Below are 20,232 nucleotides of genomic sequence, written 5' to 3' on the forward strand. Positions count from 1 at the left end.
CTGTTACTCTGTGGAATCTCTCCCCTTCCTGGGCTGTTGTGTGAACTGTGAGAAGCCAGTATCCCAGCCACTTACCACTCCTTGGTCACTGCTGGTCCTGTTGTTCAGTAGAAGTCTGTCTTGTCATCTGTCCCGTCATGTACCACCACCCCCCAAAATCTCCAGAGAATCTGATCTTCTATGTCTGACTTCCCAGCCCTGCCTGCTGAGTTCATAGGGAGACTGAGAAGCAAGGATGCCACGGAAGGGGCCACAACCACTTTGCACTGTGAGCTGAGCAAGGAGGCCCCTGTGGAGTGGAGGAAAGGGTCTGAGACCCTCAGAGCTGGGGGCAGAGTCAGCCTGAGACAGGATGGGACCATGTGTGAGCTGGAGATCTGTGACCTGGCTGTGGTGGACGCTGGGGAATACTCATGTGTGTGCGGGCAGGAGAGGACGTCGGCCACACTGACTGTCAGGGGTAAGGATTTTGTGTGGTCATGTGGAGCAGTGTCTCCATGTCTCTGTGTCATGTCCTGTTGTTCTTCCCTGGTCACCATAGGGTCCTTCTGCCTCTCTGCCTCTGTCTCCTGCATCCTGCAGCATGAGTCTCTAGCATCTGCTTGTGTGAGGCTCATCCCAAATAAACTGCAGAGAATAAGGTTCTTTCTGCCCTCAGGGGGTTACATCTCAGGGAGAAATGGGGGGCATCCTACACTACAACTGAGGATTACAGACTTCATGAGTTCTCTGGAGGGAACGTGCCACGGAGGAGCTAGGAACTAGATCGAAACTTGGCCCTCAACGCAGCGATACTGAGAGGCTGACTGAGGAGGGGAGCCAGGAAACACATGCAGGGACATGGAAGAGATGTGGGGGTGAAGTGTGGATGTGGAGGGTGGATGGAGGCAAGGTCAAGGTGTGCAGAGTGAGGTGGGGTGAGGTGAGGTGAGTTGGGTTTGGAGGTAAGATGTGGTGAGGTAGACGTAGACTATGAGGTGAATCATGTGAGGTAGGTGTGGAAGGTGAATGAGGTGAGTTTATGTAGAAAGTGTGTGAGGTGAAGTGAGGTTAGATTGGGTGTGTAGCGTGAGTTGAGGGGAGGTCTGTGTGTGTGGGGGTGAGTTGAGTTGAGGTGACATGAAGTCTGGGTATAGATGCAGAGATGAAATGAGGTGATAGGTGTGGAAGTGAGATTAGATGGGTGTTGAGGTAAGATGGATGGATGGGTGTGAAGGTGAAGGGTGTTGAGGTGAGGTGAATGAGAAAAATGAGGTGAGGTGAGGTGATTGTGGAGGTGAGGCAGGTGTGGAGGTGAGGCGAGGTGGGTGTGGAGGTGAGGCGAGGTGGGTGTGGAGGTGAGGCGAGGTGGGTGTGCAGGTGAGGTGAGATGGGTGTGGAGAGAAGTGAGGTGGGTGTGGAGGGGAGGGGAGGTGATTGTGGAGGTGGGGGGTGTGGAGGTGAATTGAGGCAGGTCTGGAGATGAGGCAAGGTAGATGAGGTGAAGTGGGTGTAGTGGTGAGATGAGGAAGGTGAGGTGAAGTGGGTGTGGAGGTGAGATGAGGTGATTGTGGAGATGAGGCAGTTGTGGAGGTGTGGCAAGGCAGGTGTGGAGGTGTGGCAAGGCAGGTGTGGAGGTTATGTGGGTGTGGAAGTAAGGTGGGTGTGAAGGTGAGGTGAGGTGATTGTAGAAGTGAAGTGGTGTAGAGGTGAGGTGAGATGGATGAGGTGAGGTGATGTGAGGTAAGGTAGATCAAGAAGGTGAGGTAGGTGTGGACATGAGGTGAGGCAGGTATGGGGGTGAGGTGGGTGAGGAAGGTGAATTGAGGTGGATGAGGTCAGGTGAGGTGGATATGGAGGTGAGGTGGGTGAGTGTGGAAAGTGAGATGAGGTGGGTGAGGAAGGTGAGGTGGGTGTGGAGAGGTGAAGTGGATATGGAGGTGAGGTAAGGTGGGTGTGGAGATGAGGTGAGGTGGATGAGGTAAGGTGATGTGAGGTAAGGTGGTCAGGAAGGTGAGGTGGGTGTGGACATGAGGTGAGGCAGGTATGGAGGTGAGGTGAAGCAGGTGTGGAGGTGACAGTGGGTATGGATGGAATGTGGCGGGTGACGGAGGGGAAGGTCATGTGTGCCATGCCCAGGAAGGCAGGGGGACATCCATGTGGAGGTGGGGTCCAGGTCTGATGCTGACAGGTGGGTAGGTCTGCTCACAGCATTGGCAGGAAGTCTTTTGGGAGTGGGGCATCTCAGACATGGTGGGATTCAGGATGCAGGGCAGGACAGGAGGGCTGGTCCAGGGGTTAGGGATGACAGGCCCTGTGAGGGGCAGGTGGGAGTCCCTATGCAGTGGAGCTGCCTGCCATGGGTCATCCTGCCTGCTGTCCCCGAGGCCCTGCCTCCAAAAGGCAGCTGTGTTGCCAGGTTGATATCTGTGGCCATTTCTCATTTGCTCTCTGTGTGTGTGTCTGCTCCTCTCAGGCCTGACAACCCCTACACCAAGGTCCTGGGGCCTGAGCAGGCTCTGGGAGGAACTTGTGCAGTGGTGCGAGGGGCCCAAGACCCTTGGGAATGGGGGCTCAGAACAGGCCCTGCCATGGTGTGGCTGGTGGCTCCCTGATGGGGCCTGGGTCCTCAGGGGCCCTTATGGGGGCCTGGTCACTTCCTGCAGGGAAGCAGATGAGACAAGGTAGGATGAGGCCACCCCCCACATCCCGAGGGTATCCTAGGAGCACCCGGGCCCCTATGGTGCTTGAACTGTGTGGACGAACATAGCATCTTTGCCATAGGAGCACCGGGTGACCTCATGGAGCATGGGTGCCCTCTAGTCTGGGAGCAGCTGTCAGAGGCTGCGGCCATGATGTGTTCCAAGCAGGGCAGCCTGGGGTATGCGAGGTGGATGAGGGACCTGGGACCTTGAATCTAGCATAAGGTACAGTCTAAGACAGGATTGACCATGGAAGATGCTGGCAGATGTCCCCGTTGGCCACTATGTCTATCTGTTCTGTGGGCACTATGACCATTCCCATGCATGTGTCCATGTCCTGAGGTCCACTGTGGATGCCAGCTCCTCTGTCTCCCTGCTGCCCTGCCCCCACACACTGTGATCCACCCATGTGTCCATGTGTCCATTCTTTGATTTCCTATTTGCTCCAGGGTTCATTTCATTGTTGAGTGTCCACATCCTGACTTCTTAAGTTACTTGGTCTGATGCTCTCTGTGTCACCTTGTTCCTCCCCAGCCCTGCCCGCCAAGTTCACAAAGAGCCTGAGGAAGGAAGAGGCCACAGAAGGGGCCACAGCAAAGCTGCACTGTGAGTTAAGCAAGGTGGCCCCCGTGGAGTGGAAGAAGGGGTCTGAGACCCTCAGAGCTGGGGACAGAGTCAGCCTGAGGCAGGACAGGACTGTGTGTGAGCTGGAGATCCATGGCCTGGCTGTGGCAGATGCCGGGGAGTACTCGTGTGTGTGCGGGCAGGAGAAGACTTCGACCACGCTGACTGTCAGAGGTAAAGATTGAGTGTAGTCATGTGGCCCTGTGGCTTGGTGTCTGCACACTGTGACTATGTCACCATCTTCTCCCTGTCAGACTCCGTGGGCATCTGTGCCTCTCCAGCTGTGTCCTCCTGGGGACTCTAGCCTTCATCTCCCCATCCAGTATTTGTCCTGATGTTTGTGTCTGGGCTTGTGTCTGTCTTTCCTGGGCCATTTGCCTCCTATCCACCCTGTGCTCCATTCACTCATTCATGCTGTGGCCCTGGGAAGTTTGTGTGGTGCTTGTGGGTGTCTTGTCCTGGACATAGAGTCCCCGAGACAGTCTGGAGTCCTCCTGATCCTTGACTCTCTCCAGCCCTGCCCGCCAAGTTCACAAAGAGCCTGAGGAAGGAAGAGGCCACAGAAGGGGCCACGGCCACTCTGCACTGTGAGCTGAGCAAGGAGGCCCCCGTGGAATGGAGGAAGGGGTCTGACACTGTCAGAGCTGGGAACAGAGTCAACCTGAGGCAGGACAGGACTGTGTGTGAGCTGGAGATCTGTGGCCTGACCATGGAGGATGCTGGGGAGTACTCGTGTGTGTGTGGGCAGGAGAGGACATCAGCCACACTGACCGTCAGAGGTAAAGATTGTGTGTAGTCATGTGGCCCTGTGGCTTGGTGTCTGCACATTGTGACTATGTCACCATCTTCTCCCTGTCAGACTCCATGGGCATCTGTGTCTCTCCAGCTGTGTCCTCCTGGGGACTCTAGCCTTCATCTTCCCATCCAGTATTTGTCCTGATATATGTATCTGGGCTTGTGTCTGTCTCTCCTGGGCCATTTGCCTCCTACCCACCCTGTGCTCCGTTCACTCATTCATGCCGTGGCCCTAGGCACTTTGTGTTGTGCTTGTGGGTGTCTTGTCCTGGACATAGAGTCCCCGAGACAGTCTGGAGTCCTCCTGATCCTTGGCTCTCTCCAGCCCTGCCCGCCAAGTTCACAAAGAGCCTGAGGAAGGAAGAGGCCACAGAAGGGGCCACGGCCACTCTGCACTGTGAGCTGAGCAAGGAGGCCCCTGTGGAGTGGAGGAAGGGGCCCAAGACCCTCAGAGCTGGGGACAGAGTCAGCTTGAGGCAGGACGGGACCATGTGTGAGCTGGAGATCCGTGGCCTGACCATGGAGGATGCTGGGGAGTACTCGTGTGTGTGTGAGCAGGAGAGGACATCGGCCACACTGACCGTCAGAGGTAAAGACTGTGTGTGGCCACCTGAGTGACTTCCCCCTGCCTCTTGGTCTTTGCTCCCCTATGTCTCTCAATGTTGCTGTCTCTCCAGGACCACACGATAGCCATGTGGAGCATCCCACAGTCTCACACTAAGAACACACTGGTCAGTCCTGTCCAGGCCCCGGGGTGGATGGTACGGGGACCCCCAGGAAAACATGTACAGATGGGCATCACAGTCCAGGAGAATGGCCCGGGGCTCCTGGCCTGTGATCGGGCTGCGGATGGGCACGCATCCTGGGCCCACGTGTGGGGCTGGGAGCATGTCACACACATGACGAATGTGTGAAGGAGGACTGAGGGCAGCATTGGGGTGTTCAGGGATAAGGTGGCCAGACAGGCCAGGCCCTCCTTTGTCTGGTGACAGGGTTTGATTGCCCTCTGAAGGGCTCTGTCCCACTTGGCTTGGGCTGCAGGACAAACACTGTCACGGGTCCCACACTCGTAGTGGCTGGAAGTCTGAATCCAGGTGTTGGGACCCAGGAGCATCCGTCCTTAGAGTGTACACATTGTCTCCTCCCATGTCCTCACGTGGCTGTCCCTTTATTTGTGTCCTGATCCCCTCTTGTTAGGATGCCAGCATGATTAATGACCTGCCCAGTGACCTTCTTTACCCTAATTACCCCTCTGAAGGGTAATCGTATTTCCATATGTGCTCATATTCTGAGGTCTCGGGGGCACAACTCCAGGATACAATTTGCTGGTGGGACAAGTTTGTGCGTGACACTCTGCCCTCTTACATCCCTGGAAATGCATGTCCTTCCCACGTGCAGTGTATGCACACCTCGTCCCCAAGGCTCCAAAGCCTTACCTGAGTCCAGTGTCACCACAGAATCCAGAGTGTGATGGAAGCATGTGCACCAGGTTTGGGTGACACTCAAGGTGGCTTCCTCTCAGCCATGAACCTGCGAGGTCAGACTGCACACCTCCCAAACGCAGCCGCAGGACATGTACCAGATGCGCATTCCTGTTCCGAAGGGGAGAAACGGAAATGAGGGAAGAGGTCCCTGGTCCCTGGAGACACGACACTGGGCAGGAAAGACTCCTGGATTTTAAGGCTGGACAAGGAGCCTCTGGCTCAATGCTCTGTCCTCTGGGCCCACAAGTGGTGCCGTGGGCCGTGGGTAGATGTGGCCTGGCCTGTGGATCCCATGCCGTGGCAGCCCTGCAGCCTCTGAATTTCCCTTGCTTTCCTTCTTTGCCCTTCTTGACGAGTGATACGTGTCCACAGTTGGGCAGCTCCATGGGTGCATCCCGTAGGACCCCTGGAAGTCTGATGGTTTCCTCCATTTCAGCCTTCGCCTCTCTGATTCAGGCGTGGCTGTAGCATTTCTGCATGCTCTCCAAAACTTTGTTGGTCTCCCATGCAGCTCTCAGGAGCGTGGCTCATCAGACCAGCCTTCCGCACACCCTGCCTGGGCGACCCTACCTCTGTTCCCACTTCTGCCCTGCTCTTACCTGTGTTTCACCACAAGGAGTGAGAAGAAATCAGGCTGCTCCCTCAACTCTCTTCTTGGAGATCTCTCAGCTAACCAGTGCAAGTTCACTTCTCACGAGGCCCACCTTCCACAGATTCTGGGCAGAATTCATCCACCCACAGACTGGGCAGAATTCATCCAGGTTCCTTGCTACTTCCTACAGATACTACTTTTCCTGAAAGTGTCCAGTCAGCTGTTTCTCATTGCCGATTTGGGCCTCACCAGAAGTGCCGTAATGCCTATACTGACCCCTGCTCCCATGATCTACTCCAGGCAATCTAGATCTATCCAGCTGTCTGTCAAAACCCAGCCTTCACTCAACATCAGTTCCAAAGCTGGTTCTAGAACTTGAGGTCTTTGTTATGGCAGGAACTGCTCCTGCTATCAAAACAGGCATGACTGAGATATAGAGAAGTGGCCTTGACATTGGAAACGTGTAGTCTCCCAGTCCTGGAGGCTGGAGTCTGGGATCCAGTCAGGACAGGGCTGGTTCCTCCAGAGTCCTCTCATTGGCTTGCAGATGACTGCCTTCTCATGTCCTGTGTCTTCACGTAGCTGTCCCTGTGTGTGTGTGTGTGTGTGTGTGTGTGTGTCCCGATGTCCTCTTCTGATAGGGATCCAGTCATATAAGATCAGGGCCCACCCTAGTAACCCCCTTTTACCTTAACCACCTCTTTAAAGACTCCATCTCCAGCCCTGTTCTGAGGCCCCCTGGGGCCTTGACATGAATTTGGGGTACGGGAGTCACCCCACAACATGGTGTGACTAGGGTGGACACTGGTCACCTGTAACTTTAGGACCTCATTGTGCCTACAGTTGGAATTCAGGTGACAAGGGCCCAGGGGTGTGGTTAAAAGGCCATGGCTGCATCCATCATAGTCTTGGAAATCTGAGCAGGAGAGTGAGTGTCTGGTGGAGTCTGGACAAGAACATGTGAGGTGGAGCAGAGAGGGCCGAGTGTGGGTGGAGATAGTGTGCAATGAGCCTGGGTGTGGGCAGCAAGAGATGGATGCCCTGCTTTGGCTGGGAAACATGGGGTGAGAAGCAGCAGTGGAGCAGTGAATGTCATGACCACGAGGTGCCTCATGGGCATTCTTCCATGAAAGAGCCATAACGTCATGTGTGAGTGGGAGGAGCCTGGCTTCAAGCTCAGTGCAGGTGAGTCCAGAGCTGGGCTAGTACGAAAGGTCAGGGTATGAGGATATTGAGAAGACATGACACCTGGAAGGAGGCAGTCCCTGGGTAAAATGCCCCTCAGGGCAAGATGCCGGAGGCCATTGCAGTCGAACATGAGCTGATCTGCCTGTCCTCCTCCATACTTCTGCTTTGTTGATCCTGAGTGTTCACGTCATGCCCCAAATCCTCCAGAGGGATTGATGACTTCTATCCATCTGACCCTCCACAGCACTGCCTGCTCAGTTCATCCAAAATCTGAAGACCCAGGAAGCCATGGAAGGGGACACAGCCACACTGAACTGTGAGCTGAGCAAGGCAGCCCCTGTGCAGTGGAGGAAGGGGTCCAAGACCCTCAGAGCTGGAGACAGAGTGAGCCTGAGGCAGGATGGGACCATGTGTGAGCTGCAGATCTGTGGCCTGGCCGTGGCAGATGCTGGAGAGTACTCATGCATGTGTGGGCAGGAGAGGACGTCGGCCATGCTGACCATCAGGGGTAAAGACCACATGCGGCCAAGCAGAGCTGTGATCTGGTGTCCAGTTGACTTCATGACATCCATCTGCACTCATTCTGTTTTCACGTTCTTTCTCTCTCACATTCTCTGGTGTCACCTGCCCTGTTACTCCATCGAATCTCTCCCCTTCTGGGCTGTTGTGTGAACCACCGGAAGACAGCATCCCAGCCACTTACCCACTCCTTGGTCATTGCTGGTCCTGTTGTCCCATGGGACTCTGTCTTGTCCTCTGTGCTATTGTGTCCTGCCCTCACCAATCCTCTGTCCTGTGTCTGACTCGCCAGCTGTGCTAGCCAGAATCATACACATTATGAGGCTTGAGGAGCAACCAAAGAGGCCATGGCCATACTGTGCACAGGACAGCCTGAGGGAAACCACAACCCATAGTGTGTACTCAACACACTTAGTACATGGCCCATGTCCATTTATTTGTCTTTTCTGTGTTGCTTGTGTCCTGTCTCGTCCATGTGCTCAGAGACTGTGACTGTGTCTGTGTCTTTCTGACCATCCCCAGCCATGCCCGCCAAGTTCACAAAGAGCCTGAGAAAGGAAGAGGTCACGGAAGGGACCACAGCAAAGCTACACTGTGAGTTAAGCAAGGCATCCCCTGTGGAGTGGAGGAAGGGGTCCGTGACCCTCAGAGCTGGGGACAGAGTCAGCCTGAGGCAGGACGGAAACATGTGTGAGCTGGAGATCCGTGGTGTGGCCATGGAGGATGCCGGGGAGTACTCGTGTGTGTGCGGGCAGGAGAGGACATCGGCCATGCTGACTGTCAGGGGTAAAGGTCATGTGTGGCCACGTGGGCCAGTGTCTTGGTGTCTGCATGTTGTCCATTATCGCCACCTTCTCCCTGTCAGACTGTGGGCATCTGTGTGTCTCCAGCTGTGTCCCCCTGGGAACTCCCAGCCTCCATCTCCTTGTCAAGTATTTGTTCTGGTGTCTGTGTCCAGGCTTGTGTTTGCCTTTCCTGGACTGTTTCCTCACCCACTCTGTGCTCCATTCACTCATTCGTGTTGTGGCCCTGGGCAGTTTGTGTGGTGCTTGTGGGTGTCTCGTCCTGGACATAGAGTCCCCAAGAGAGCCTGGAGTCCTCCTTGGCTCTCCCCAGCCCTGCCCGCCAAGTTCACAAAGAGCCTGAGGAAGGAAGAGGCCACCGAAGGGGCTACAGCCATTATGCACTGTGAGCTGAGTAAGGAGGTCCCCGTGGAGTGGAGGAAGGGGCCCAAGACCCTCAGAGTGGGGGACAGAGTGAGCCTGAGACAGGATGGGATGGTGTGTGAGCTGGAGATCCGTGACCTGGCCTTGGTGGACACCGGGGAGTACTCGTGTGTGTGCGGACAGGAAAGAACATCAGCCACTCTGACTGTCAGGGGTAAAAACCATTTGTGACCATGTGGACCAGTGGTTCGATGTGGGCACATTGTCACCATATCACCATCTTCTGTGTAGGACTCGTGGGCATTGGTCTCTATTCAACTGTGGTTTCAGGGTCTCCTGGATCCTTATTGTTATCCAGCACATCTCCTGCTGTTGGTGTCAGTCCTTGTGCCCCTTGTTTCTGCAAGGCCATTTGCCACCTCCTGTTGGTGCATGTGTATCTCATAAGCCCCACGGCCCTCTGCAGTTGTGGGATCCTTGTGTGGGTACCATCTTGGACACAAGTGCCCAGAGAGCCTACTGTGCTCCCTGCTTCTTGGCTGTTTCCCAGCCATGCTGGCCAGAGTCATACAAAGTATGAGGCCTGAGGAGCCACAGAAGAGGCCACAGCCACATTGTGCACAGGCTGGGCTGAGGGAAACCACAACACACAGCACATTTAGCACACTTAGCATTTGGCCCATGCCCAGTTGGATTTGTGTGTTACCTTCGCTGTTCATGTCGTGTCTTGTCTAAGTTCTCAGACAGTGATCATGTCTGTGTCTTTCTGACCATCCCCAGGCCTGCCTGCCAAGTTCACAAAGAGCCTGAAGAAGGAAGAGGCCATGGAAGGGGCCACAGTAAAGCTGTGCTGTGAGTTAAGCAAGGTGGCCCCCGTGGAGTGGAGGAAGGGGTCCGAGACCCTCAGAGCTGGGGACAGAGTCAGCCTGAGGCAGGAAGGAAACGTGTGTGAGCTGGAGATCCGTGGCCTGGCTATGGTGGATGCCGGGGAGTACTCGTGTGTGTGCGGGCAGGAGAGGACATCAGCTATGCTGACTGTCAGGGGTAAAGATCATGTGTGGCCACGTGGGCCAATGTCTTGGTGTTGCATATTGTTGCTATGTCACCACCATCTCCCTGTCAGACACCGTGGACATATGTGTGTCTCCAGCTGTGTCCCCCTGGGAACTCCCAGCTTCCGTCTCCTTGTCAAGTATTTGTTCTGGTGTCTGTGTCCAGGCTTGTGTTTGCCTTTCCTGGACTGTTTCCTCACCCACTCTGTGCTCCATTCACTCATTCGTGTTGTGGCCCTGGGCAGTTTGTGTGGTGCTTGTGGGTGTCTCGTCCTGGACATAGAGTCCTCGAGACAGCCTGGAGTCCTCCTGATCCTTGGCTCTCCCCAGCCCTGCCCGCCAAGTTCACAAAGAGCCTGAGGAAGGAAGAGGCCACGGAAGGGGCCACAGCCACGCTGCGCTGTGAGCTGAGCAAGGCGGTCCCCGTGGAGTGGAAGAAGGGGTCTGAGACCCTCAGAGCCGGGGACAGAGTGAGCCTGAGACAGGATGGGACGGTGTGTGAGCTGGAGATCCGTGACCTGGCCGTGGCAGATGCTGGGGAGTACTCGTGTGTGTGCGGGCAGGAGAGAACGTCAGCCGCGGTGACCGTCAGGGGTAAAGACTGTGTGGCCAAGCAGAGCTGTGATCTAGTGTCCAAGTGACTCGTGATGTCCATGTGCACTCATTCCATGTTCACGTTCTTTCTCTCCCACATTCTCTGATGTCACCCTCCACTGTTACTTCGTGAAATGTCTCCCCTTCCCTGGGTGGTTGTATGAACCAAGAGAAGTCAGCATCCAAGCCACTTTTGACCTCTCAATCCCTGCTAGTTCTGTTGTCCCTGGGAGTCTGTCTTGTCCTCTGTGCTACTGTGTCCTGCCCTCAACAATTCTCCATTCTGTGTCCGACTCTCCAGCCATGCTAGCCAGAGTCATACAAAGTATGAGGCTTGATGAACCGTCAAGAGGCCACGGCCACGCTGTACATAAGCCAGTCTGAGGGAAGCCACAACCCACAGTGTGTGCTTGGCACACCCAGCAAGCACATGGCACATGTCTAGTTTGGTTTGTGTCTTTTCTGTGCTGTTAGTGTCTTGTCTTATCCATGTGTTCAGAGACTGTGATTGTGTCTGTGTCTTTCTGACCATCCCCAGCCATGCCCGCCAAGTTCACAAAGAGCCTGAGAAAGGAAGAGGCCATGGAAGGGGCCACGGCAAAGCTACACTGCGAGTTAAGCAAGGCATCCCCTGTGGAGTGGAAGAAGGGGTCCGCGACCCTCAGAGTTGGAGACAGAGTCAGCCTGAGGCAGGACGGAAACATGTGTGAGCTGGAGATCCGTGGTGTGGCCACGGAGGATGCCGGGGAGTACTCGTGTGTGTGCGGGCAGGAGAGGACATCGGCCATGCTGACTGTCAGGGGTAAAGATCATGTGTGGCCACGTGGGCCAATGTATTGGTGACTGCATGTTGTCCATTATCACCACCATCTCCCTGTCAGACTGTGGGCATCTGTCTATCTCCAGCTGTGTCCCCCTGGGAACTCCCAGCTTCCGTCTCCTTGTCAAGTATTTGTTCTGGTGTTGTGTCCAGGCTTGTGTTTGCCTTTCCTGGACTGTTTCCTCACCCACTCTGTGCTCCATTCATTCATTCATGTTGTGGCCCTGGGCAGTTTGTGTGGTGCTTGTGGTGTCTCGTCCTGGACATACAGTCCTCGAGACAGCCTGGAGTCCTCCTGATCCTTGGCTCTCCCCAGCCCTGCCCGCCAAGTTCACAAAGAGCCTGAGGAAGGAAGAGGCCACGGAAGGGGCCACAGCCACGCTGCACTGTGAGCTGAGCAAGGCGGTCCCCGTGGAGTGGAAGAAGGGGTCTGAGACCCTCAGAGCCGGGGACAGAGTGAGCCTGAGACAGGATGGGACGGTGTGTGAGCTGGAGATCCGTGACCTGGCTGTGGCAGATGCCGGGGAGTACTCGTGTGTGTGCGGGCAGGAGAGAACGTCAGCCGCGGTGACCGTCAGGGGTAAAGACTGTGTGTGGCCAAGCAGAGCTGTGATCTAGTGTCCAAGTGACTCGTGATGTCCATGTGCACTCATTCCATGTTCACGTTCTTTCTCTCCCACATTCTCTGATGTCACCCTCCACTGTTACTTCATGAAATGTCTCCCCTTCCCTGGGTGGTTGTATGAACCAAGAGAAGCCAGCATCCAAGCCACTTTTGACCTCTCAATCCCTGCTAGTTCTGTTGTCCCTGGGAGTCTGTCTTGTCCTCTGTGCTACTGTGTCCTGCCCTCAACAATTCTCCATTCTGTGTCCGACTCTCCAGCCATGCTAGCCAGAGTCATACAAAGTATGAGGCTTGATGAACCGTCAAGAGGCCACGGCCACGCTGTATATAAGCCGGTCTGAGGGAAGCCACAATGCACAGTGTGTGCTTGGCACACCCAGCAAGCACATGGCGCATGTCTAGTTTGGTTTGTGTCTTTTCTGTGCTGTTAGTGTCTTTTCTCATCCATGTGTTCAGCGACCATGATTGTGTCTGTGTCTTTCTGACCATCCCCAGCTGTGCCTGCCAAGTTCACAAAGAGCCTGAGGAATGAAGAGGCCACAGAAGGGGCCACAGCCATGCTGCGCTGTGAGCTGAGCAAGGCGGTCCCTGTGGAGTGGACGAAGGGCTCTAAGACCCTCAGAGCTGGGGCCAGAGTCAGCCTGAGGCAGGATGGGACAGCATGTGAGCTGGAGATCTGTGGCCTGGCTGTGGAAGATGCTGGGGAGTACTCGTGTGTGTGTGGGCAGGAAAGGACATCAGCCACTTTGACCATCCAGGGTAAAGACCGTGTGTGGCCAAGCGGAACTGTGATCTGGTGTCCAGTTTACTTTGTGATGTCCATGTGCTCTCATTCCTTGTTCACATTCTTTTTCACATTTCCCGGGGTCACCCTATACCCATTACTCCGTGGAATATCTCCCCTTCCTGGGTTGTTGTGTGAACCATGAGAAGCCAGAATTCCAGCCACATATACTCCTTGGTCACATCTCATCCTGTTGTCCTGTGGGAGTCTGTGTTGTCCTCTGTGGTATCGTATCCTGCCCTCAACAATGCTCCATTTTGTGTCTGACCCCCCAGCTGGGCTAGACAGAGTCATACAAAGTATGAGGCTACAGGAGCCACCAAGAGGCCATGGCAACACTTTACATAAGCCAGTCTGAGGGAAGCCACAACCCACAAGCTACAACCCACAAGCACACCCAGCTTGTGGCCCACATCGAGTTTTGTTTGTATGGTCTCTGTGCTGCTAATGTCCTGTCTCGTCTAAGTGGTCAGAGACTATGATTGTGTCTGTATCTTTCTGACCATCCCCAGCTGTGCCCGCCAAGTTCACAAAGAGCCTGAGGAAGGAAGAGGCCACAGAAGGGGGCACAGCCAAGCTGTGCTGCAGGCTGAGCAAGGTGGCCCCTGTGGAGTGGAGAAAGGGGTCCAAGACCCTCAGAGCTGGGGACAGAGTCAGCCTGAGGCAGGACGGAAACATGTGTGAGCTGGAGATCCGTGGGGTGGCCATGGAGGATGCCGGGGAGTACTCGTGTGTGTGCGGGCAGGAGAGGACATCGGCCATGCTGACTGTCAGGGGTAAAGATCATGTGTGGCCACATGGGCCAATGTATTGGTGACTGCATGTTGTCCATTATCACCACCATCTCCCTGTCAGACTGTGGGCATCTGTCTCTCTCCAGCTGTGGCCCCCTGGGAACTCCCAGCTTCCGTCTCCTTGTCAAGTATTTGTTCTGGTGTCTGTGTCCAGGCTTGTGTTTGCCTTTCCTGGACTGTTTCCTCACCCACTCTGTGCTCCATTCACTCATTCATGCCGTGGCTCTAGGCACTTTGTGTCGTGCTTGTGGGTGTCTTGTCCTGGACATAGAGTCCCCGAGACAGCCTGGAGTCCTCCTGATCCTTGGTTCTCCCCAGCCCTGCCCGCCAAGTTCACAAAGAGCCTGAGGAAGGAAGAGGCCATGGAAGGGGCCACGACCACGCTGCACTGTGAGCTGAGCAAGGCGGTCCCCGTGGAGTGGAAGAAGGGGTCTGAGACCCTCAGAGCCGGGGACAGAGTGAGCCTGAGACAGGATGGGACGGTGTGTGAGCTGGAGATCCGTGACCTGGCTGTGGCAGATGCCGGGGAGTACTCGTGTGTGTGCGGGCAGGAGAGAACGTCAGCCGCGGTGACCGTCAGGGGTAAAGACTGTGTGTGGCCAAGCAGAGCTGTGATCTAGTGTCCAAGTGACTCATGATGTCCATGTGCACTCATTCCATGTTCACGTTCTTTCTCTCCCACATTCTCTGATGTCACCCTCCACTGTTACTTCATGAAATGTCTCCCCTTCCCTGGGTGGTTGTATGAACCAAGAGAAGCCAGCATCCAAGCCACTTTTGACCTCTCAATCCCTGCTAGTTCTGTTGTCCCTGGGAGTCTGTCTTGTCCTCTGTGCTATTGTGTCCTGCCCTCAACAATTCTCCATTCTGTGTCCGACTCTCCAGCCATGCTAGCCAGAGTCATACAAAGTATGGGGCTTGATGAACCGTCAAGAGGCCACGGCCACGCTGTACATAAGCCAGTCTGAGGGAAGCCACAACCCACAGTGTGTGCTTGGCACACCCAGCAAGCACATGGCGCATGTCTAGTTTGGTTTGTGTCTTTTCTGTGCTGTTAGTGTCTTTTCTCATCCATGTGTTCAGCGACCATGATTGTGTCTGTGTCTTTCTGACCATCCCCAGCCATGCCCGCCAAGTTCACAAAGAGCCTGAGAAAGGAAGAGGCCATGGAAGGGGCCACGGCAAAGCTACACTGCGAGTTAAGCAAGGCATCCCCTGTGGAGTGGAAGAAGGGGTCCGCGACCCTCAGAGTTGGAGACAGAGTCAGCCTGAGGCAGGACGGAAACATGTGTGAGCTGGAGATCCGTGGTGTGGCCATGGAGGATGCCGGGGAGTACTCGTGTGTGTGCGGGCAGGAGAGGACATCGGCCATGCTGACTGTCAGGGGTAAAGATCATGTGTGGCCACGTGGGCCAATGTATTGGTGACTGCATGTTGTCCATTATCACCACCATCTCCCTGTCAGACTGTGGGCATCTGTCTATCTCCAGCTGTGTCCCCCTGGGAACTCCCAGCTTCCGTCTCCTTGTCAAGTATTTGTTCTGGTGTTGTGTCCAGGCTTGTGTTTGCCTTTCCTGGACTGTTTCCTCACCCACTCTGTGCTCCATTCACTCATTCGTGTTGTGGCCCTGGGCAGTTTGTGTGGTGCTTGTGGTGTCTCGTCCTGGACATACAGTCCTCGAGACAGCCTGGAGTCCTCCTGATCCTTGGCTCTCCCCAGCCCTGCCCGCCAAGTTCACAAAGAGCCTGAGAAAGGAAGAGGTCACGGAAGGGGCCACAGCCATGCTGCGCTGTGAGCTGAGCAAGGCGGTCCCCGTGGAGTGGAAGAAGGGGTCTGAGACCCTCAGAGCCGGGGACAGAGTGAGCCTGAGACAGGATGGGACGGTGTGTGAGCTGGAGATCCGTGACCTGGCCGTGGCAGATGCCGGGGAGTACTCGTGTGTATGCGGGCAGGAGAGAACGTCAGCCGCGGTGACCGTCAGGGGTAAAGACTGTGTGTGGCCAAGCAGAGCTGTGATCTAGTGTCCAAGTGACTCGTGATGTCCATGTGCACTCATTCCATGTTCACGTTCTTTCTCTCCCACATTCTCTGATGTCACCCTCCACTGTTACTTCATGAAATGTCTCCCCTTCCCTGGGTGGTTGTATGAACCAAGAGAAGTCAGCATCCAAGCCACTTTTGACCTCTCAATCCCTGCTAGTTCTGTTGTCCCTGGGAGTCTGTCTTGTCCTCTGTGCTATTGTGTCCTGCCCTCAACAATTCTCCATTCTGTGTCTGACTCTCCAGCCATGCTAGCCAGAGTCATACAAAGTATGAGGCTTGATGAACCGTCAAGAGGCCACGGCCACGCTGTACATAAGCCAGTCTGAGGGAAGCCACAACCCACAGTGTGTGCTTGGCACACCCAGCAAGCACATGGCGCATGTCTAGTTTGGTTTGTGTCTTTTCTGTGCTGTTAGTGTCTTTTCTCATCCATGTGTTCAGTGACCATGATTGTGTCTGTGTCTTTCTGACCATCCCCAGCCATGCCCGCCAAGTTCACAAAGAGCCTGAAGAAGGAAGAGGCCATGGAAGGGGCCACGGCAAAGCTACACTGCGAGTTAAGCAAGGCATCCCCTGTGGAGTGGAAGAAGGGGTCCGCGACCCTCAGAGTTGGAGACAGAGTCAGCCTGAGGCAGGACGGAAACATGTGTGAGCTGGAGATCCGTGGTGTGGCCATGGAGGATGCCGGGGAGTACTCGTGTGTGTGCGGGCAGGAGAGGACATCGGCCATGCTGACTGTCAGGGGTAAAGATCATGTGTGGCCACGTGGGCCAGTGTCTTGGTGTCTGCATGTTGTCCATTATCACCACCTTCTCCCTGTCAGACTGTGGGATCTGTGTGTCTCAGCTGTGTCCCCCTGGGAACTCCAAGCCTCCATCTCCTTGTCAAGTATTTGTTCTGGTGTCTGTGTCCAGGCTTGTGTTTGCCTTTCCTGGACTGTTTCCTCACCCACTCTGTGCTCCATTCACTCATTCGTGTTGTGGCCCTGGGCAGTTTGTGTGGTGCTTGTGGGTGTCTCGTCCTGGACATAGAGTCCTCAAGACAGCCTGGAGTCCTCCTGATCCTTGGCTCTCCCCAGCCCTGCCCGCCAAGTTCACAAAGAGCCTGAGGAAGGAAGAGGCCACGGAAGGGGCCACAGCCACGCTGCGCTGTGAGCTGAGCAAGGCGGTCCCCGTGGAGTGGAAGAAGGGGTCTGAGACCCTCAGAGCCGGGGACAGAGTGAGCCTGAGACAGGATGGGATGGTGTGTGAGCTGGAGATCCGTGACCTGGCCGTGGCAGATGCCGGGGAGTACTCGTGTGTGTGTGGGCAGGAGAGAACGTCAGCCACGGTGACCGTCAGGGGTAAAGACTGTGTGTGGCCAGGTGGACTGCACGCATGCCTGTCCTTGTATATGTCTCTGCATCACCACTGTGTCTTGGGCTCTTACCTTCTCTGTGCCGTGTCCACTCACTTTGCCAGTCGTTTTTGTCTGCTCACTGACCCCCATCCTCGTGGTCTCACGTGGTCATCCTACTGGTGGGGTAGAATCCCCACCTGGTGTCCCCCTCCCACCTTACCCCAACCTGTCCAGCTTTCCTGCCCTCATTTGGCCCAGTTGGGTGTGGGTGCTCCCCTCTTGGGCTGACTGTATCTCCCCTCTGCACCGCTTCCCTGCAGCCCCACAAGTGGTATTCAGAGAGCCACTCAGGAGCGTGCAGGCTGAGGAGGGTGCCTCGGCCACACTGCGGTGTGAGCTTTCCCAGCCCAATGCTGCTGTGGTCTGGAGCAAGGGTGGCCTGGAGCTGCAGGCTGATGGGCGCTGGGAGCCTCGGCAGCGGGGCTACACTGCGGAGCTCGTGCTGTGGGACCTGCGCAGAGAGGACGCGGGCGAGTACACTTGTGCCTGTGGACCCCAGGCCACCAGTGCTACCCTCACCGTTACAGGTGGGCCCCAAGGCAACACCTGTCCCAGGGGCAAGTCCCTTGTGCTTTGGGCTGGGCCTGTGGGATGCAGTGCCTCCCTGGGAGTCCGTTGGGGGATAGGGGCTCCTGTAGACATATCAGGCCTGGCAGGAGCCTCAGCCCCCATGATTCCTACCCTGGTAGCTGAGCCCCTGAGGTTACCCCTACCCCCTGCAGCCACACCCCTGTGGTTCCCCCATGCACCCTTGTGGGAACCCTGGGTCTTGCCCTCACTTTCTCCCTAATCCCCACAGCTGTGCCCCTGTGGTCTCCCTGCACTCCACAGCTGCACTCCTGTGGTCTCTCCCTGCACTCCCTTAGCTGCACCCCCATGGTCTCTACCTGCACTCCCATAGCTGCACCCTCATGGTCCCCCTGCACCCCATAGCTGTACCCGTGGTCTCCCTGCACCCCATAGCTGCACCCTTGGTCCCCCTGCACTCCTATAGCTGCACCCTTGGTCCCCCTGCACCCCATAGGTGTACCCGTGGTCTCTCTGCACTCCCATAACTGCACCCCGTGTCTCTCCCTGCACTCCCATAACTGCACCCCTGTGGTGTCTCCCTGTGCTTCCATAGCTGCACCCCTGTGGTCTCCCTGCACTCCCATAGCTGCCCCTGCACCTGCCCTCATGCTGCCCTGCTTCCCTGTAGCTGCACCGGTGCGCTTTCTCCGGGAGCTGCAGGCCCAGGAGGTGGATGAAGGTGCCACTGCCCACCTGCGCTGTGAGCTGAGCCAAGAGGGTGCTAGTGTGGAGTGGCGCAAGGACTCCCTGCAGCTCTTCCCTTGTGCCAAGTACCAGATGGTGCAGGAGGGAAGGGCTGCCGAGCTGTGGGTGCACCACACTGAGCAGGAGGATGCTGGCCACTATACCTGTGACACGGGCCATGCGCAGAGCACGGCCAGCCTCTCTGTCCGAGGTGAGCTGCTCAGCGGCTCCTGCCCTCCCTGGGGTCTCACCCCCACCCTGGGAGCAGTGGGCACTGTGCTCACCAGCCCTAAGCACCCCTTCCTGGCCCCCCAGCCCCTAGGCCCACATTCCAGATGGAGCTGCAGAGCATGGAGCAGGAGGCCGGCAGTGTGGCCCAGCTACGCTGCCAGCTGAGTGAGGCAGAGCCTAGAGTCCCAGTGCAGTGGCTCAAGGAGGGTGTGGAGCTGCATGCGAGTCCCAAGTATGAGATACGGCGTGTGGGGACCATGTGCGAGCTGCTGATCCATGGGCTGGAGGCCAAGGACACGGGCGAGTACGTCTGCATGGCCGGTGGTCAGAAAACCATGGCTTCTGTCATGGTCAAAGGTGAGCCATCCATGCCACACCCACTGCCCCGGGGGAACACTTGGCCTGGCACCCACTAGGGCCAAGCGCCCCTCTGGACGTGGCTCTGAGGCCTTTGCAGTTACAGGCTCTTCTCCTTTCTGCTCACTCTGGTGTGGGTGGCCCCAGCATGCAGGGGGACAGCATGTCCTAGGACTTCCTGAAGGGCTTGCCTCCCTGCTGGGGTTGGCCACAGGGTGGGGGTGGACAGAGGCAGCCCCCCACCCCACAACCCCTCTGCTTCTTCTGAGTGCCCAGACTTAAGTGTCATGGAGACAAAAGTTGTGCATGGCAAATAGAGGCAGAGTGGGAGGATGTTCAAGAAGACTTGCTGGAGGAGGGGAGTGGGAGGTGGGCCTGGTGCACTGGTGTGGCTGGTAAAGGGACCCCATCGCCTACACCCCCCAGAGCCCGAGGTGACCATTGTGCGGGGGCTGGAGGATGCCGAGGTGCAGGTCGACGGGGAGGTGGAGTTCAGTTGTGAGGTGTCACGGGCTGGGGCCATGGCTGTGGAGTGGCACCTCCAGGGCCTGCCACTACAGAACAACGAGGTGACAGAGCTGGCCGTGCGGGGTGGCCGCACCCACACGCTGCGGCTGAAGGGCGTGACCCCTGAGGATGCGGGCACTGTCTCCTTCCATGTGGGCGCCCACACATCCTCTGCCCAGCTCACTGTCCGAGGTAACGGGTGCCACACAAGCTCAAGCCCTCTGTATGCCAGAGACAAATGCCGGGGTCCCTGCCCCCGGGTCTGAGGGACGGGTGGGGAGGCGGCCCTGTGAGGGGTGACTTGGGGACAGTGGAGGTGTGATGGAGGGGTGCCCCACATGCTTGTGTTCAGGAAGTGGGATGGGATGCTGGGAGGCACCCCTGACAGTGGGCAGTGGCATCCCAGATGCTGAGGCCCACACTGTTGTGTCCGCTGTGCAGTCCCTGATGTGAGCATCCTGGAGCCCCTGCAGGATGTACAGCTCAGTGAGGGCCAGGACGCCCACTTCCGGTGCCAGCTATCCAGGGCCTGCGGCCAGGAGGCCCGCTGGGCCCTGGGAGGGGTGCCTCTGCAGGCCAATGAGATGAATGACATCACCGTGGAGCATGGCACACTGCATCTGCTCACCCTGCACAAGGTGGCTTCTCTGGGTCCTGCCCCATTCATGGTGCTCCCTGGGGAGTGGGGGGAAGTCTCCCACTCCATTCGGACCTGGCTGGGGG

The 20,232-nt window shown here is 56.5% G+C and overlaps 1 protein-coding gene across 42 annotated transcripts in view; it reads left to right on the forward strand.

Annotated features, from left to right (window-relative positions):
- Positions 1–20,232, forward strand: part of OBSCN (obscurin, cytoskeletal calmodulin and titin-interacting RhoGEF) — a 166,718-nt gene that overhangs the window by 90,313 nt on the left and 56,173 nt on the right. For 17 of the 42 annotated variants that reach the window (XM_086707211.1, XM_086707218.1, XM_086707217.1 and 14 more), the window contains 22 exons: positions 197–460; positions 3,216–3,479; positions 3,821–4,084; positions 4,426–4,689; positions 7,609–7,872; positions 8,406–8,669; positions 9,830–10,093; positions 10,432–10,695; positions 11,234–11,497; positions 11,832–12,095; positions 12,636–12,899; positions 13,437–13,700; positions 14,037–14,300; positions 14,841–15,104; positions 15,439–15,702; positions 16,243–16,506; positions 16,841–17,104; positions 17,421–17,687; positions 18,359–18,625; positions 18,730–19,002; positions 19,429–19,701; positions 19,951–20,147. In XM_086707211.1, the coding sequence (XP_086563337.1) occupies positions 197–460; positions 3,216–3,479; positions 3,821–4,084; positions 4,426–4,689; positions 7,609–7,872; positions 8,406–8,669; positions 9,830–10,093; positions 10,432–10,695; positions 11,234–11,497; positions 11,832–12,095; positions 12,636–12,899; positions 13,437–13,700; positions 14,037–14,300; positions 14,841–15,104; positions 15,439–15,702; positions 16,243–16,506; positions 16,841–17,104; positions 17,421–17,687; positions 18,359–18,625; positions 18,730–19,002; positions 19,429–19,701; positions 19,951–20,147 (5,765 nt within the window). Of the gene's footprint in view, positions 1–196; positions 461–3,215; positions 3,480–3,820; positions 4,085–4,425; positions 4,690–7,608; positions 7,873–8,405; positions 8,670–9,829; positions 10,094–10,431; positions 10,696–11,233; positions 11,498–11,831; positions 12,096–12,635; positions 12,900–13,436; positions 13,701–14,036; positions 14,301–14,840; positions 15,105–15,438; positions 15,703–16,242; positions 16,507–16,840; positions 17,105–17,420; positions 17,700–18,358; positions 18,626–18,729; positions 19,003–19,428; positions 19,702–19,950; positions 20,148–20,232 lie in introns of all 42 variants that reach the window. The other 25 variants (XM_086707103.1, XM_086707171.1, XM_086707175.1 and 22 more) reach the window with 25 other exon arrangements.

Source organism: Puma concolor, chromosome A1 (genome assembly GCF_028749965.1).
Source record: "Puma concolor isolate L17-30 chromosome A1, mPumCon1.1.hap2, whole genome shotgun sequence".
NCBI lineage: Eukaryota > Metazoa > Chordata > Mammalia > Carnivora > Felidae > Puma > Puma concolor.